We start from the raw sequence: 16,514 nt of genomic DNA on the forward strand, positions 1-16,514 counted from the left end.
ATCATAGAATGGTTTGGGCTGGAGGGGATCGTAGAGATTATTTCATTCCAACCCCCTGCTATGGGCAGGGACAACTTCTGCTAGACCAGGTTGCTCCAAGCCCTGTTCAACCTTATTTAACAAAATTAAATAAAGAGGGAAAAGACTAAACCAAGTGTTTGTTTGCTTTAGAAAGTTCTGAGCAGTGGGATAGTAGATGCTATGCAGCAAACCAGCAGTGGTGGGTGCTGGTGCTGGCTCTGGAGAGCGCTGGCAGTGTGGAGGCTGGTGCTGGGTGTGGCACTGAGGGTGATCTCTGCATGGCACTGAGCTGGAGTTTAATGATCACGTGTTTCATTTGACACCCCATCCCTTGTCTGAGGGGGGTCTTGTGCTGTCCCAGCTGGCCCCTTTGACTGAAAGAGATCTAATAAAATTGGCATCAGGGCATTCCCATATTACATGTGATGCTTTAGGGTTCCCTTGGGTAAATGGTGAGTTTAGTTTATGATTCCCTTTATCTGGGAGTGCTGTGGGTTAGGGAAGGCTGCTGGGGCAGTTCACTGGAGGGCAGAGGGCTGGATCTACCAGCAGATGAGATGTTGGTCTCTGAAGGCTAAGCACTGTGAGCTCCTGCCTAAGCTGAAGGTGACCTCAGGGCAGGGACAGAGCAGAGCCCAGGCTGCCACTGCACAGCTGTGCTTCTAGCTTGAGACCAGCATGGAAAGAGAGGGGGAACCTTCCTTAAGTGCAACAAAATAAAGCACCAGTTTTGTGGTGGTTCCAGGTCTGGCCATGTCTTCCCCTGCCCTGTTTTCCCATGCCAGAGCAGTGGTCACACAGAGCAGCTGTCCCGGGAGCTCCTGCCACTGCTGGTGAGGGGCAGGGCAGGAGAGGGCTTTGTCCTCCATTCCCCATCACCAAGCTGTGCCTTCTCTTCCTGTGTGACCTGAAATCTGGTTCCTTTACCTGCGTTTTACCTCAGAGCCCCCGAGAAAAGGTCTGAGCTGTGCAAAAAAGGAGATGGGTTTGCTGGTCTGTGTCCAGCCCTGCGTGTACACAGGAGTCTGCTGCTGGAACCCAGGCACTGTGCCAGGCTGGGCTCACCTGTCCCTCTCCCCAGCACCTGGTGTGGCCTCCAGGGCAGGTGAAGTGACCACAGAGCCATGTTCTCTTGGTTTTGCTGGAGTGGGTCAAGAACATTGTGTTTAACCAGCTGCTGTGCTGCAGAAGGACTGAGGAGGGAGCACAGGGTGTCTTGTCCTGACTGAGGAGGAGAGCACAGATGGAGTTTAAAAACACTTGAATAGTTTGGAGGTACCCAGAGCTTAAAGCAAATGTCTGAAAGTTTGACTAAGGTCTGCTTCTCCTCTGTGTTTGGGCTGGTGGCACATGGTTCATCTTGAAGCCTTCTGTGATGTTTTGTGCTCTGCTCCCCCAGTGGATGCTCCAGCCCCACGGGCTGCTCAGTGTGAGGGCACGGGGATGTGGTGCTTCACTGTTGGTAGAACTTCAGCAAAAGAAATAACTCAAATTTTAAACTGAAAAGGTAAACCCCCTCAATTATCTCTAAAGCAGGGTTCCTGGGGCTGCAGCTGTTCTGTTCACCCCCCTCGTGCGTGTGCCTGCAGTTGTGGTGTTTCCTTGGTGAAATTATTACCTGTTTGAATTGACTCCTCCCCATCCACCCTCTGCAGAAGTGGCGGCCTCTGGGAGATGCGTAGAAATCTCTTAATGCTGAGAACAGTGGCAATTAAATCTGATCTGTCAAATATTAGCCAGAAGCCCTGCCCTGTAAAAGATTGTTTTATCTGCCAACCCTACTATTGCACAAGGGGCTGGTGTGTTGTGTGTGCCAAAGGTGCCTTTGCCAGGGCAGGAGGTGCCGGCTCCTGCCTGAGGAGTGGCAGTGGGTCAGCTGCTGCCATGGGCTGATCCCACCAGGCATCCCTGTGAGCCGGGCTCTTGGCGAGCCGCTGCCCCGGGGGGCATAGCTGTGCCCGGGGCTCTGGTTGAGCTGCTGCCCTCCAGAGTGGCTCCTGAATGTCCAAGCCATGTGTTTAGATCTGTGTGTCACCGTGTGCAGCTCACAGCCACATCCTGCTCCTCGTTTCTCACAGCTCTCCCCTGCAGAGTCCTGGGGCTGGCCGCTGCCGCCAAGGGCAGGGACGGGTGCTGAGTGTGCAGCCTCGCTGCTTAATCCGGGCTGGGCACGCCAGCTCGGTCACTCGCAGGGCTGCACGCCTGGCTGGGGAAACATGTTTTCTTGGGAGCCACAAAGGGGAGTAACCTCTGCCCCGTGTGATCCGACGAGAAATCACTCCCTGGCCGGGACTCAAACAAAACACGGGATTAACTTTGCCCTGCGCTGACTCGTGGCCGCTCGCAGTCGGTGAGAGCTGCTCTCCCCAGCCCCAGCGGTGCCCGCAGCCATGGGGGCCAAGCTGCTCTGCCTCTGCCTCCTGCCAGCCCTGCTCGCCTACTACATCTACATCCCCCTGCCCGCGGAGCTGGCACAGCCCTGGAGAGTGATGGTCCTCTGTGCCCCCTTCAGGGCCGTGGGGCACCTGGTGAGTGGGGAGGGCTGGGGAGCAGGGGGGGTTCTCGTGGAGACACGGCAGTACATAGGTGCCATACTGCATATGTTGAATGGCTATGGTGGTATACTCAGTGAAGGACTGCATTAAACTTACTGCAACTATGATAGACCTAAGAATAGAAAAGATTTAATTGTGCAATCTTGAGAAAAGGCCATTTGGAGTAACTGGAATATGATGTTGGGTGTGACCACAGCCTGACAAGCACAGATGAGTTTCTTTTGCTTCACAGTCCTGTGTGGCTGAAGCACTACTGCTCGAATCATTCTGCTTCTCAGCCCCTGTGTACTGAGATCCCTCAGCAGTGTTGGGTGTCAGGGGAGGGAAAACTAGAGCTGCTCCTAAATACTATTGATTTTTGTGGTTTCATGGAAATCTACTGACAGAATGAGCCTAAAAACTACACCAAAGTAATTATAGGGGAGATAGTGCTAGAGCATGTAGAGATTAAGCCATGTGTACATAAAAATAAAACTTCTTTTAATACCACTGTGATCTTGCCTATGTAAAAATGGTCTCTAGCTCCTGAGTGCAGAGCTGTGTGTTACAGCCTTTCACAGGTGCTGGTGTTACAGCCTGGCTGCAGTTCTAGGCCAGTATTTACTGCCAGCATGGTCTGTGTGTCCCTCTGTGCTATTTTAACATGTACGACATCCCTGGTTTCTGCTTCACTTCAGGCACGTTACAGACCCTTCCAGCACGTGGAAGTGGTCTGTGAAGCTGCACATCGTGTGTAAATAACGGTGCTGGAGCTCCCACCTCTGAGGTGCAGTAACTGGGAGCTGGTTTGAACCCAGGCTGTCCTTGCTGTACAATGTGGCTGCAGCAGCGTGACTGAAACCTAAAAACAAGGTCAAAGATGAAGGTTTGGGGGGAGGAAGAGGGCTGAATGTTGCAAACATCTTCCTGGGTGGCTACAAATGTTGTGAGGCTGCTTTTCTTTTTGCACAATAAAATCTGTTAAAAGAGGGGTCTAAGGAGCCAGGAGAGAAGCTGCTGGGTTTGCTGGGGGGATGCTGCTGGAAGGCTGGGCTGCTGCAGCCACCAGCACCCGGGCTGTTGGCTCCAAAGGGCACTAGTTTGGTTTTGCCTTTTCTGTCACTCCAGTTGCAATATAGTGGGTGTGATTCTCAGAAGTCCTTGAGAGACACTGCATTTAGGATTTTCTAGTGGAGACAAGGGTACACAGCTTTTTGGGATGTCTCCTAAACATCACTCTGGAGTGTACCTAAAAGCCACTGATGTCCAGAGCTGTGAGGCAGCCCTTGTCAGCAGGGGAGACTTTATTAGGGTTGTCCAGCCAGCAGGGGTGAGGGATGAGGGGTTTTTTGGTGTGTATCATGGACTCTTTGCTGCCCTCTCTCTTTTTTTCTTTTTTTTTTTTTTTTTTTTTTTGGGGGGGGGGGTGAGGTGGTGGGAGATTTAAAAGGGTGGGAAAGAATCTGTAGTCTGCACTGTTGACGTGCTGTGTTGCTGCTTCCTCTCCCAAATCTCCTGCTGGAGGGGGCCTGCAAGGAGGGTCCGTGCCTAGGGAGCTCATTGCCTGTGCACCCCAGGCCCGCTGGCTGGGTCAGACTGTCACCCTTGGCACAGCAGTGCCAGTGCAGTGCTGTCTGTGTGCTGGTGGATCAGGTGTTGTCACTGGCACACGGAGCTGGCGTCTCTGGAGCTGCTGTCCCAGCTGCCTGGGAAGCCTGAGCCCGTTCCCCACAGTGCTTACAGGGCAGTGACTCGTGGTCACTCGTGGTAGGTCTGCAGAGGGGACCCTGCTTTAGTCTTTGAGTTTGAACACAGGGAGCAAACTGCTGCCCTCGAGCACTCCTGAGCAGCAGAGTCCTCTCTGAGCTCACAAAAGGATGTGTCAAGAGCACCACGAAGTGGCAAATCTCCCTCCCCTGTGCTGTGGTGGGTTCTGGGGAGCCCCCAGCCCAGCAGCCCCGCCGGGGTGTGCCCAGCCCGCCCCTCTGTGCCGGTCCCACTGCAGCAGGGAGGCTGGGAATGGCTCCCATTGCCTGTCCACGTCCCATGGCCCTGTGCTGCCGAGCTGGGGGACAGCCTCCAACAATGCACCAACCACTTGCTTTGGTGCTTGAGCAGAAAATGCTTCAGGTGTTTTAGGAAGTGCTCCATGGCCTCGGTTGAAACGTGAAGAAAGTATAAAGTGCAACTCAATGTCTTTGCTGTGGTTCTGTGACGTCCTCCCAAAGCTCCCTCCTTCCTTGGCCCCACTCCTCAGAAGCACTGAAACCCAGACTCAAGCCTTTTCCAGCCCCACTCACAAACTGCTTGTGTCCCTGCAGGCTGATGGGGAGCTTCTCTGGAGAGTGTCCCATCTAGAGCATCACCCCTTGGGATAACTGAACTGCTGAAAGTCGTGAGGGTGCTCCACCTGCCCAGGCACAGTCAGGCTCCCCTCCTCCTCCTCCATATATTTGGGAGTTTTGTTCTTTCTGCCCTGCTCCTTTATGGAAGAGGGAGGAAGTGACTGTGGAAAATGCATGAGGATCCCAAACCCCAAAGTGGTTGGTTTTGCTGTTAACCTGTGACACCCTGTAATCTCACACTGGGACAATGAGGATTTTCATATGACAGCATGATTTCCTTTCATTTCCATAGGATAATGGCCTGGAAACCACAGGCAGCAGCTCAGTGGTTTTCTACAATGCAAATTGTCCAGTTGTGGAAAACACAACTGCTAGTGCTGAAAATCCTCAGTGCTGGGGCTCAGGGAATTCCTTTCACCATGGGGGTTTCACAAGCTCAGTGGAATCACAGCAGGGCTCACTTTGACAGATAGATTTGTTTTTTCAAGACACTAATCCTGGGGGAAAAGGCAACAGTTGAGAAATATTTACATAAACTATGTAAATGTTGTGGCTAAAACTGCAGTTCTGGCACACACGTGTTTGTTTTTGTGGAGCTGAAGGCAAGGACCTGTGTTTCCCTTTGTGGTGTGCCAGGGACTGCCCACTCATCTCCATCCCAATTCCAACTCACTGGGATTGGCAGGGCTCCTCCTGGCACCACCTGCTCTCTCCTTCAGAGAGAGGTGACTGGTAAAATGTGGTGACAATGGCTGTCACGTACTGTAAGGGCTGAGCTCTGTGCTCTTGGAAAAAAAATACAGCAAGCAAACCAAAGACTGTCTGACTTACACCATCAAAGTCTGAATGCTAGAGCTTACACCTGTCAGCAGGTGATCTCGTACAGTGGGGGGGCTTCACATTCTTCCTGAGGAGAATAAAGCATCTCTTGGAAGACAAAAATCCAACAGTCTGCACCAGGCTCGGCTGTTTTATTTCTTTTTAAACTCAAACCTGCTCTGAGTTTCATCTGTTTCCACCTTCAGATAACGTGTAAAAACTTGGCTTTGTTACTTAACTGTTTCTGTTGTGATGTGATGAGGCAGGGAGGAGGCTGGGGTGGAAAGTGAGTCGTGTCATGTCACCTGGGGCAGTGGTGGAGGAGCCGGGCTACTGGTTCTGACAGTGGCACAGTGGCCGTGGGTGGCTCTGTGCAGTGTGATCCCTGTGCCACTCCCACGCCATGCTGGTGCCAGTAGTGCCATTCCCACGCCATGCTGGTGCCTGTGGCAGGCACAGGAGCTGTGGGTGGCTGTTGGTGGCTCTCTGTGGCACGATCCCTGTGCTGGTGGGTCTCTGAGCTGGTCAGTGTGCTGTGGAGGTGACCCACATAAACACTGAGCACGAGTCTGAGGGCAGGTACAAAGCAGCAGCCCCGGTGCCAGCGCTGGGCTCTGCCCCAGCTGGGCAGCAGTGACACAGAGTGAGCGACCGGCACCGAGTGCTCCTTTCAGTGCCAAGCTCCCATCAGAGGGACACACCCGGGCCTGTTGTTGTCGTGACCTACACAGCAACTTCACGGGCTTGCACAGGGCATCGAGTGCCTTCATGGAGAGTTAATCTGCGAGTAACTGAGGCTGCACTGAAAGCACTGTTTGCCCTTGTCTTTAGTCCGCGGTGCTGGATCTGCTGGGGCTGATGCACTACATGGAGGGCATGAGGCTGATCACAGCTATGGAGACCGTCATGGTCGCATCCGATGAAAACGTCACTGTGACAGACACCGAGTTCAACAACGTCCCCGTCCTCCTGTACCTGCCCAAGAGGGCACCTGACGGGCTGAGGAGGGCCATGGTCTACTTCCACGGTGGGGGGTGGTGCCTGGGAGACGCAGGTAAGTGCTTTTCCCTTGGTGCCAGGGGTCTGTGGAAGATCTCAACAGCCCGTGTCAAGCGCTGCCTTTTGTTTTTTGGGACTTACCACAGGGGAGGGTCAGGGAACTGGTGTGTCAAGAGTTAAAAGCAGGTGGAGGTTTGGGAAAGTCACCTGAAAGCTTCTGCCAAGAGGAGCATCAGGCTGTGTGTGTGCCCGTTCTCACAAGTACTGGGGTGTATTCCAGTGACTTGTTTCATTTCAGGCATGAAATCCTACGATCACATCTCACGGCGAACTTCAAACGAGCTGGATGCTGTCGTGGTGTCAGTCAAGTAAGAGAGTCTCCTTCCAGATGGGATGAGGGTTTGGAATAAATTAATTTGTTTCAATTAATATAATTTTGCAATACCTCTGTCTTTGGTCATGTGTCTTCCTGCTGGCTATAAGCACTTGTGAACCGAGGCCACCAGGGTGGCAGTGGTGAACTGTGGTTGGTGGCTCTTTTGGCTTTATGAAGACGGGGGGTACTGGAATACTGGACTGTCCTGAATAGACTGTTCCCACTTCTCTGGGCGCAGAAATAACAAACGTGCCCCAGCTCAGGCAGACATCAGTGAGCCCTTCCCTTTGTTAACAGCGGGGACTGACGCACCTCTCTTGCCTCCACAGCTACAGGCTGGCCCCTGAGCACCGTTTCCCAGTGCCCTTTGACGACGTGTACTCAGCGACCAAGTTCTTCCTGCAGAGCAGTGTCCTGGCCCAGTACGGGGTGGACCCTGCGCGGGTCTGTGTCGCAGGGGACAGCGCTGGGGGCAACCTGGCTGCGGCTGTGGCACAACAGGTACGACTAAAGCCTGGGCTGCAAGCTCAGAATAGTTATTTTTGTCATTTCACGGCCGCTAACAAGCACCTCAGCTCAAAGCACGTGCAGCTCTCGTGGTCTGTGCACACAGGACGTCCCACAGCCCACGGGAGCCAATGTGCCTGAGCCACTCAAGGGCAGCAGAGGAGCTTTGGTGTCATCCAGACCTTTATACCCTAAATAAGGCTCTCTGCCCTCTAATTGGGGCATACATCATGCTAACCTTAAGCACATATTGACTGGTCTAGGTATGGTGTTTGAAAAGGGAATTTTAACAATTTGGCTCATAAAGATGTAAATAGCAGGGTAAAAAATCTCAACCAAACAAAAAACCAGCACTAAGTGTTCCAGTGTCTGATCACACAGTTCAGTGCCTTTTGCACTTCTCACTCAAGATTATTAAAAAAAAGCCAACATCATGTTGTTGCTCTCTTGAGAACTTGTTTGGATTGTAATGGATCTCACTGGGAACACTGGTGAATTTGCTGTGGATGCTGAAGGCAGAAGATGAGGGAGAAAATGGAAGATTTATTAGTGAAGAGGGGAAAAGAATGACATATAAGAAATGTTAGTGTTCAATTCATCACATTTTATTTGTCACATCTCTAAAATGCACAGAATTGCAGTTGCTTGAGTTGTAACACCTCAGGGCTGAAAACCAACCAGTGGATAAGCTCCAAATTGTGGGAAATTATTAAAGGAGATTCAGAAATGTGAAATTTTCATGATATAAGAACAGAAAATTTCTGCAGTTATAGAAAAAACATTGGTTACTACTTCAGAAAGCATTAAAGCCTCCAAAAGAGTATTTCCCAAATATCGTTATCCTTCAACATAAGAAATAAAATGAAATTGTATTTGATGTTTGTGAATTTTTAGCACAGCACATTGTTTTAGGTGACCCACCTATGGATTCAGAATTTCTTTACTCTATCCTGGTTTTATCGATTTTATTTTGCTCATGTTGTGAAATGAGTGTCTTATTTCCTTACTTCAGATCTTTTGTCAGTGTGGGAGAGCCAGCGCTTTCACTGACTCTTTGAAATTATCTGTTTTCTTCTACAGCTGTTGGAGGACCCTGAAGTCAAAACAAAGCTCAAAGCCCAAGTTTTGCTCTACCCTGCCCTGCAGGCCCTGGACCTGGATCTGCCGTCCTACCGAGACAACGCCAACAAGCCCCTCCTGTCCAGGTCGCTCATGATCAGGTTCTGGAGCGAGTATTTCACGTCAGACCCCTCTCTGAGGGAGGCGATGGCCTCCAACAGGCACGTCCCCGCTGAGGCGGGACACCTGCTGCAGTTTGTGAACTGGAGCCGGCTGCTGCCCGCGGGGATGCGCCAGGGGCACGCGTACGCGGCCCCCACGCCGGGCAGCGCGGCGCTGGCACGGCGGTACCCCGGCTTCCTGGACCCGCGGGCGGCCCCGCTGCTGGGCAGCGATGCCCGGCTGCGCCAGCTGCCCCCCACCTACATCCTGACGTGCGAGCACGACGTGCTGCGGGACGATGGTGCCATGTACGCGCAGCGGCTCCGCAACGCCGGCGTCAGCGTCACCCACGACCACGCGCGGGACGCCTTCCACGGGGCCCTCCTGTTCATCTCCTGGCCCTACGAGCTGGCCGTGGGGCACCGGCTCTTCGACAGATACGTGCAGTGGTTGAAGGAGAACCTCTGAGCCCCCCACGTCTGCCCGGCGTGGCCGAGGGCACGGGGCTGTGCCAGCTCTCGGCCCTGTGAGCCACGGCCAAGGTGCTCTGCAATGCTCTGCAGTGCTGGGACCGGAGCGTTTCCGTCGTCTCTGACAGGAAATCAGTCTGATTCTGATCTGAGCATTCTTCCAGTGCTGTCTGAGCCTCAAACCTGCCGGGACTGCCCTGGGCTTCCCCTCCTGGCCCTGCAGCCTCTGGCACTTGGTGTCTTGTCTCTGTTGCCGCTTCTTTCTTCCTATCACAACACCTTCATACCACAGGCATGTGCCAGTGGGCCAGGTCACTGTGGGCACATGGGAGGCACTTGGTGGCTGCTTTCTCCCTGTCCCTCACGGCTCTTCTTTCCCATGGGATGTGCCAGCAAGGCCCTGCTGCTGCCAGGGGTGATGGGATGAATGGGGGCACCAGGGCCAGGTGCCAGGCAGCTGGTGGGACCCACCCATCGCAGGCAGTGGCTGGGCTGGGGCTGCTGTCCCTACCCAGCAAGGCTCCAGGGAAACCCAGTGGGATGGCCAAAAAATTGTGCAAGTGTTTTGGGGTATGGGGGGGAGATTGTTAAATTTTTTTTTAAAAAGCACCTGTCTTGCTCATACTCACTTTCTTTAATCCTTGAACTAGCAGGAAATAGTGCAACAAACCAGCACTGGATTTTCATCAGGAAAAGGGAAGCTGTGAAGGTCCCAGCCTTACAATAGCACTGCTGCATGGTCCATGCTCTCCTTATCTGATAGGTCATGTACTATGTGTTCTAATTGTCCTTAAACTTGTTTGGTAGTTTTTACATATGATTTTTTTAAAGTAAAATTAGCTTAGTAGCTTTATAGGTTTGAAAGAGTTCAGCTTTCTGTGTGGAACAAATAACCTGTGTGTAAATGTTTTGTGTGCTAAATATAAACCTTAAAACTTTGAAACATGAATACGGGGGTTGGCTGTTGGTTTAAGATAATCAAACCATGGCCATGTACTTTGTGTATCCTGCTTTTCTTTTGCATAAAAGATACTGAATCTTCAGTGATTCTGGGTTATTTTTCCTGAGTGTGTGCTGCCTGTTCAGTTGGAATGTGGATGGGATGACTGCTGTGCTTTTCATCTTTTTTAAGCTGAGTATAAAAATTAAACTAGTCTTTGATTACAATGCAATGTGCTTTGTCACTCAAGTGTCCCATTTATCAGGAAGCAATAGCAGGTGTGCTGGAGCCAAAGGGTGGCTGCTGCAGAGAGCCCAGGGCAAACTCTGGGAGATGTTTTATTTCTGCTGCTACTGTTAATGTGAGTATTGGTGATGTTGGGGTGGGGCTGTTGAGGAGGGAAGCAGCAGGGGTTGAGTAGGTCTCCCTTTGCACACCCTCTGGACGTGCTCGTGCTCGTGTGCTCACTCCCAGTGTGTTTGGAAGGTATTTCTTGGGTGTCTCTGCAGCACTGCCAGCACATCCCACGCTCATCCATGGAATGGGCTCCTGCCTGCTGGCAGCAGGAATCTCCACTGGAGCTCTATTTCTCTCACACTTGAAAACAATTAACAGCCTCTTAGTATTCCTGAGGAAGTCTGGCTGTGGGGTTTTGCTAAGTAACACCTTTGGTCTGACTTTCTATACAGTGTTAGGGTCATGTCCACAAGAATATTGCCTGGGGTGGGCATTTCTGGGATGTAAATGCTAATGGGATGGGCCCAGTTGGGGTTTCCAGATATATGGCAGACAAAGCCTTGCTTGAGAGACTGTTTAGAGAAGATGTTTGTGTTGGAGGAGACATGCCCATGAGGCATCCCTCAGCAGGCTGCTCTGCTGTCTCCCAGACTGCCTTGGGTAAGTTGGCTTTGCCTCCCTCCAGGGGTGCTGGACCCGCCTGTGCAGCCCAGCTGGAGCAGACCTGGGGTGCCCTCCCTGGCCACGCTGTTCCCTCTGTTGTGCTCAGGCAGTGGCTGCATCAGGGACACGGGAGCACTCAATGCCCGCCTGTGAGGCAGAAGGAAAATTTATGTTCTAAACAACAATGCCAGCCAAAAATTGCCAACCTCCCGCTCCGTGTTTTTTATAGGACTGTCTTGGAACCAGAGGTAAATGTCTTTTAAGTATCAGCACCTAACTATGGACTCATGATTGATTGGACTGTATGTGGGTTTTTTAGATTCCTAAAATAGACTTTTGGGGCTGGAGCTGCCTGGTGTGGCACAAAATGAGACAGTGAAAACTGCACCATCGGCATCACTGGCAGGAGAGGCTGGAGCTGCAGTAAGCAACTCATTTATCTACACCAGAAAACAGGACAAATCACCCCAAGGGAAGGCTTTGGTCTGTCTCCCAGCAGAGGCTGAGGTGGGATTTGGTGTTTGACAGTCAGGGACTAAGCTCAGCCTTGCCATCCTCTGTGAGCTCACAGCCCCACACAGAGCTCACAGAGGAGCAGACCCACTCTCAGAGATCAAACCCTCCAAGGATGCCCAAGCACAGGCAGGCTGGTCACAGAGTCTCCAGCTCCCCTGTCACCTGTACAAAACATGGTGCAGGGGCAGGTGTATGAAGAGAATGAATTCACACTCGTGAGTGGAAGAAAAAATAAATCATTCCCAAAGCACCTGCAGCAGTCAGGGCTTCATCAGTATCCATTGCTTAAGAGCCCTTAACTTTTTTAAGTACTACACTGGTTTAAAAACAGACAAACAAACCAACCAACAACCGCCGAGAAACAGAACCTGACAGTCCTTTTGGTCTTCAGTGTTTTTGGAGCTGCTGGTTGGGTTGTTCCCTGTGGGGAAATGCAGGGAACTCCTGCTGGTGTGCTCAGCCCGGCCGCTGGGCCCGTTAAGGGGCCCCAGTGCTGCCGTTACAAGTTACCCCATTGAGCTGTTGGGTTCTGTTCTGGTTCCTCATGCTGAGGTTGGCTCAGCCCCCGCTGAACCCTTCCCAGCAGGACAGCACATTTGCAGCCTGCTGTGCCAGGAGCAGTGCCTGGAGCTGCCAGCATGGCCCATGGCACCAGGTAGGGAGCACTGGGCACAGACCTCTCTGGCAACCTCTGCTGAGACCCCCAGACCGGGTGTTCCTTAGGGACAGGGCTGTCTGAAGGCAATGGAATTAGAGGTGCCAGCTCATGTGACTGGGAGAGCCTCAGAATAACCAAGGGTTAGAAACCTGTGCTCAGAAACACAGTGAGCCGATGCAACAGCCACAGAGCTGTAAATCTGGCACAAATGTAACCCTATGGAAAGGACATTAAGGAGCATTTCTCGCTCCCCGCCAGTTCTCTGAGGTGTTACTGCAGTGAGAAGGAAGAAACGCTCCATTTATTCAGCCCCACTTTATCCTTCAGTGCAACAGCAGTTGCCTGAATGGACAATATATTTAAAAGCTGGTAAATTAGAAGCCAGGGTTGGCTTTTTAAATTGGAATTTTAAATCAGCTTTAAATCAGTGTTGGGATTTTAAATGAGCTTCTGTAATGCTTAAATATGAGCTGATCTGTTGGCCTTATCTGCATAGAAAATATCTCCTAATAGGGTTAATGTTTGCTAACAGTGAAATACATCACAATAAAGGGGAAGGGGGAAAAAAGGGTAGAGAAGCTGTGGCTTCCCCATCCCTGGAGGTGTTCAAGGCTAGGTTGGATGGGGCTTGGAGCAACCTGGTTTAGTAGGAGGTGTCCCTGCCTGTGGTAGGGAGTGGAACGAGATAGTTCAGGAGCATCAATCACCATGGAGCTGGGTCATTCTGCACTATCAGTATTTATTATATTTTCATCTTTACCAATAATTTCTATCTCACAATGCTGAATGAAGCAGCGAGCTTTGGAGTGGTGATGTGTTGCTGTATGAAAACTAAGTGCTCTTCTTTAGTGTTGTAATAGAATTAAATGTATTGTTTAATTGGTTTGCGAGCTGTGGGAAGTCGCTGAGCTGCGGCAGCTGCTGTGTCGGTCTCTGGGTGCAGTAGGAGAGGCTGCTCCAGGGCTGAAGGTGACTGCGTGTGAGCAGGAACGAGCCGCCAGCTCTGCCCTCCTGCAGCCCCCGGGCACTCCCAGGGCAGGGGGTGGGGAGCAGTGCCCTCTCCCTCCGCACGCCTCCATCCGCCCCGGGCAGTTTCCCAGCGGATCCCTGTGAGGTGGAAGTGCTATTTGCAGCTCCCTCGGCGCACATCGAGCAGCCCCACCCTCCCAGTGCCCCCTGTGCTGCTCAGCCACACAGCTCCTGCCTCCGCCTTGACTCATTAATGATTAAATCCTGCTCGCACTCGGCGGGACGGCAGCGGGGCTGCACCCCTGGATCCTGGAGCCCGGCGGGGAGGCAGCACCCACAGCCCTGGCGATGGTAAGGGTCTGGTGCTGGGGAGCCTCTTCTGTTCCTCTGAGCGAACCTTTAACTGCCTTACCTGCTTACCTTAACATTGATCCGTCAGCCTTTTCCTAACAACTGCCTAAATCGATGTATCTGTCAATACAGGAACTTGTAAATTAGTATTGATATTTGGAGTGCTCATGTCCGTGCTGTGCTTTCCAGATTTAAAACCTCACTCAGGTATTGAGTTTCTCCTCAGGAGCGGAGCAGCCAGGGCTCGGTGGGTGCTGCAGCTGAGGTGACTGAGCAGAGTGAGCACTCCGTAGCATTTCTGTCCCCTGCGGGGCACAGAGGAAGTGTAGAGACTTGCTGGAGGTAACTTTATTAAGTTTTGGGTATGCTGTGCTTTGTTCTGCCTCATGATCTACCTTTAAAATAAAATATGGTGCTTTGAGGGCAGAGACCTTTGAACAGGTTGTGGACACCAGAACACCTTTGAAAATGCTTAACCTTAGCTTGAGTTCAGTTTTGATCTATATCCCGGTTTCTAGCATTTTGTTTTCCCTGCTTTCTAATTGTTTGCTGACACTTTACTTTCAGCTTTCACTGAAAGCTGTGTCCTGCAGCTCCCTGCAGTGCGGGCTTTGCTGAGGAGGAAGCGGGGTGAGCACTTGAGATCCTGCTCTCTTTCCTTCCCTGTCCTGAAAGGATTTTTTTAACCAACCTTTAGAAAGAAAGCAAGCAAAATTTGTCATCAGGCAAGCTCATGCATGGTGCAGCTCCTAGAAAGCTTTGGCAGAGTGCACAGGAGAGACACTCCATCCTCCGTGCCTTTCTGGTACCCAGTTACCAGCAAAACTGTGCAAAGCACACGACTAATGGTTCTGTTAATTTAATAAACACATCTCTCCTGGCTTCCTTATGAATTCCGAGTAGTGTTGTCAGTGTGTCTGCACTGCTGCTAATGAGCTCATCCTTCATAAGCCTTGACAGAGAACTTCTGCTTTGGTGATGAGTGAGGGCTCATGGGGCCGGCGTTGGGTAATGGGGGCAGAGGACTTCCAGCAAGGGCACTGACAGGGCACTGACAGGCTGGCTTCACTTTCCTGGCTGCTGGCTTTGGCCGAGCAGCAGCTGGCACGTCGTGGCAGGTGCCTTCAGGTGCTGCTCTTACTTCAAACTCCTCACACAGATCTTTGCTCAGGCAAGTTTTTATCTTGCTCCATAACACTGGTCAGTGGCTGAAAGTGTAAATTCCATGTGTGAGAGACATTCTTTCAGGTCAAATAACCCATGAAGGCTGGAATGAAACTGGAGGATGTATTCACCAATTACAGCAACAATATAAACATGGAAATGTTCTTTTATTCATTTTTTTGTGGTTTTTTTTTCCTTTTAACTTTCCAGGCTGTGAATGAGACCAGTGACTGCTTGCTGACAAACAGAGTCCTAGAAAAGTATTATCTCTCCACCATGTATACCCTTGAGTTCATTTTAGGCTTCATTGGAAACACCATTGTGGTGTTTGGCTATATCTTCTGCCTGAAAAAATGGAAAAGTGGCAACATCTACCTGTTCAATTTATCCCTATCAGATTTGTTATTTCTCTGTACTCTGCCAGTATTGGTGAACAGCTACTCCCACGATCAGTGGGCAAAGCAGGACATCCTGTGCCACAGCAACAGATTCCTGCTGCATGCCAACCTGTACAGCAGCATCCTCTTCCTCACTGCTGTCAGCGTTGACCGGTACATGCTCATAAAACACCCCTTCAGGGACCACGTCCTTCAGCAGAGGAGAACGGCTGTCCTGGTGTCCATTGCCATCTGGGTTGGGGTGATCCTGGAGCTGCTGCCACTGGTGCATTTCCTGGAGCCTCTGACACCTGCCAATAATTACAAGTGTCTTGATTATGCGAGCTCTGGAGACCCCGCAGAAAACCTCATCTATAGCATGTTCCTGACTGTCTTCGGGTTCCTCATCCCTCTCTTGATCATGTGCTGCTTCTACGTGAAGATGGTTCGGTTTCTTAAAAACAGGAGTGAGCAACTCAGCTCTCCCCTGACCCTCGAGAAGCCTCTCACCCTCGTGGTCCTCACCGTGGTGATCTTCTCCCTGCTCTTCACTCCCTACCACGTCATGCGCAACGTCCGCCTCGCTTCCCGAATCCCGGCCCTGAACGTCCCCGAGTGCACGCAGGGCATCATCAGCACCATTTACGTCATCACGAGACCCCTTGCCTTTCTGAATAGTGCCATTAATCCTGTTTTCTATTTCCTCATGGGTGACCACTTCAGAGAGATGCTGATGGCCAAAACAAGGCAGCTCTTGCACAGGCTGACGGTCACCAGGTGGTGAGTAAGGAAGGAGAGCCCCTGGTAGTGGGAGACGGCAGGGAGGGAACTCCCTAGGGAGAACAATCAGTCATGTGCCATTTTTTTTAGATAACCTTATTTATGCTATAGAATAAGTGTGAGCTGATTGTGTTCCTGGAAATGCACCTGTTACCTTATTGTACAGGAGACCTGCTGCTGAGCTGCCTCCAGCAGACCAGGAGAGGTGCTCACTCCCAGCAGTACAGGAGGACCCTGCTCTCAGAGCACAATACCCCCCAGCACATCAATATTGTAAACAAAAGACCATCAAGTCAGCTCTTGGAGGGAAAAACACACTGCTCTCAAATAACTGCTTTGTGAGCCATGATGTGATGCTGGGCTGGAGCGAGGATGGGCTAAAACGAATGTGTCTTTGTACTCAGCAGGACAGCCAGGCAAGCTCACAGGGCCATTCTCACAGTCACTCAGCAGAGTATGGAGCTACCTAACTTTAATGTAGTTGTCTATAAGTGCCAGCAGAATGTATGGCCTGAGGCAGAATTTGGACCTTAGAGTTCCGACTTCATTAGCAGTTCTGCTAATGAA

The 16,514-nt window shown here is 51.4% G+C and overlaps 2 protein-coding genes across 2 annotated transcripts; both read left to right on the plus strand.

The window, feature by feature from the left end:
- The first annotated feature begins 2,402 nt into the window (after window positions 1-2,402).
- On the plus strand, window positions 2,403-10,437 carry AADAC (arylacetamide deacetylase). The gene is made up of 5 exons (XM_027731273.2): window positions 2,403-2,549; window positions 6,551-6,773; window positions 7,017-7,086; window positions 7,424-7,595; window positions 8,682-10,437. Exons 1-5 carry the CDS (start codon window positions 2,412-2,414, stop codon window positions 9,288-9,290), a joined length of 1,212 nt encoding a protein of 403 aa, XP_027587074.1. The 5' UTR covers window positions 2,403-2,411; the 3' UTR covers window positions 9,291-10,437.
- A 4,449-nt stretch (window positions 10,438-14,886) lies between these two features.
- On the plus strand, window positions 14,887-15,951 carry SUCNR1 (succinate receptor 1). Its single transcript, XM_027731300.2, has one exon. The coding sequence runs from the start codon at window positions 14,887-14,889 to the stop codon at window positions 15,949-15,951; it is 1,065 nt and encodes a 354-aa protein (XP_027587101.2).
- The last annotated feature ends 563 nt before the right edge of the window (window positions 15,952-16,514 follow it).

The sequence above is a fragment of the Pipra filicauda genome, unplaced genomic scaffold, assembly GCF_003945595.2.
Source record: "Pipra filicauda isolate LSUMZ 115617 unplaced genomic scaffold, ASM394559v2 scaffold78_size3787270_pilon, whole genome shotgun sequence".
Lineage (NCBI taxonomy): Eukaryota > Metazoa > Chordata > Aves > Passeriformes > Pipridae > Pipra > Pipra filicauda.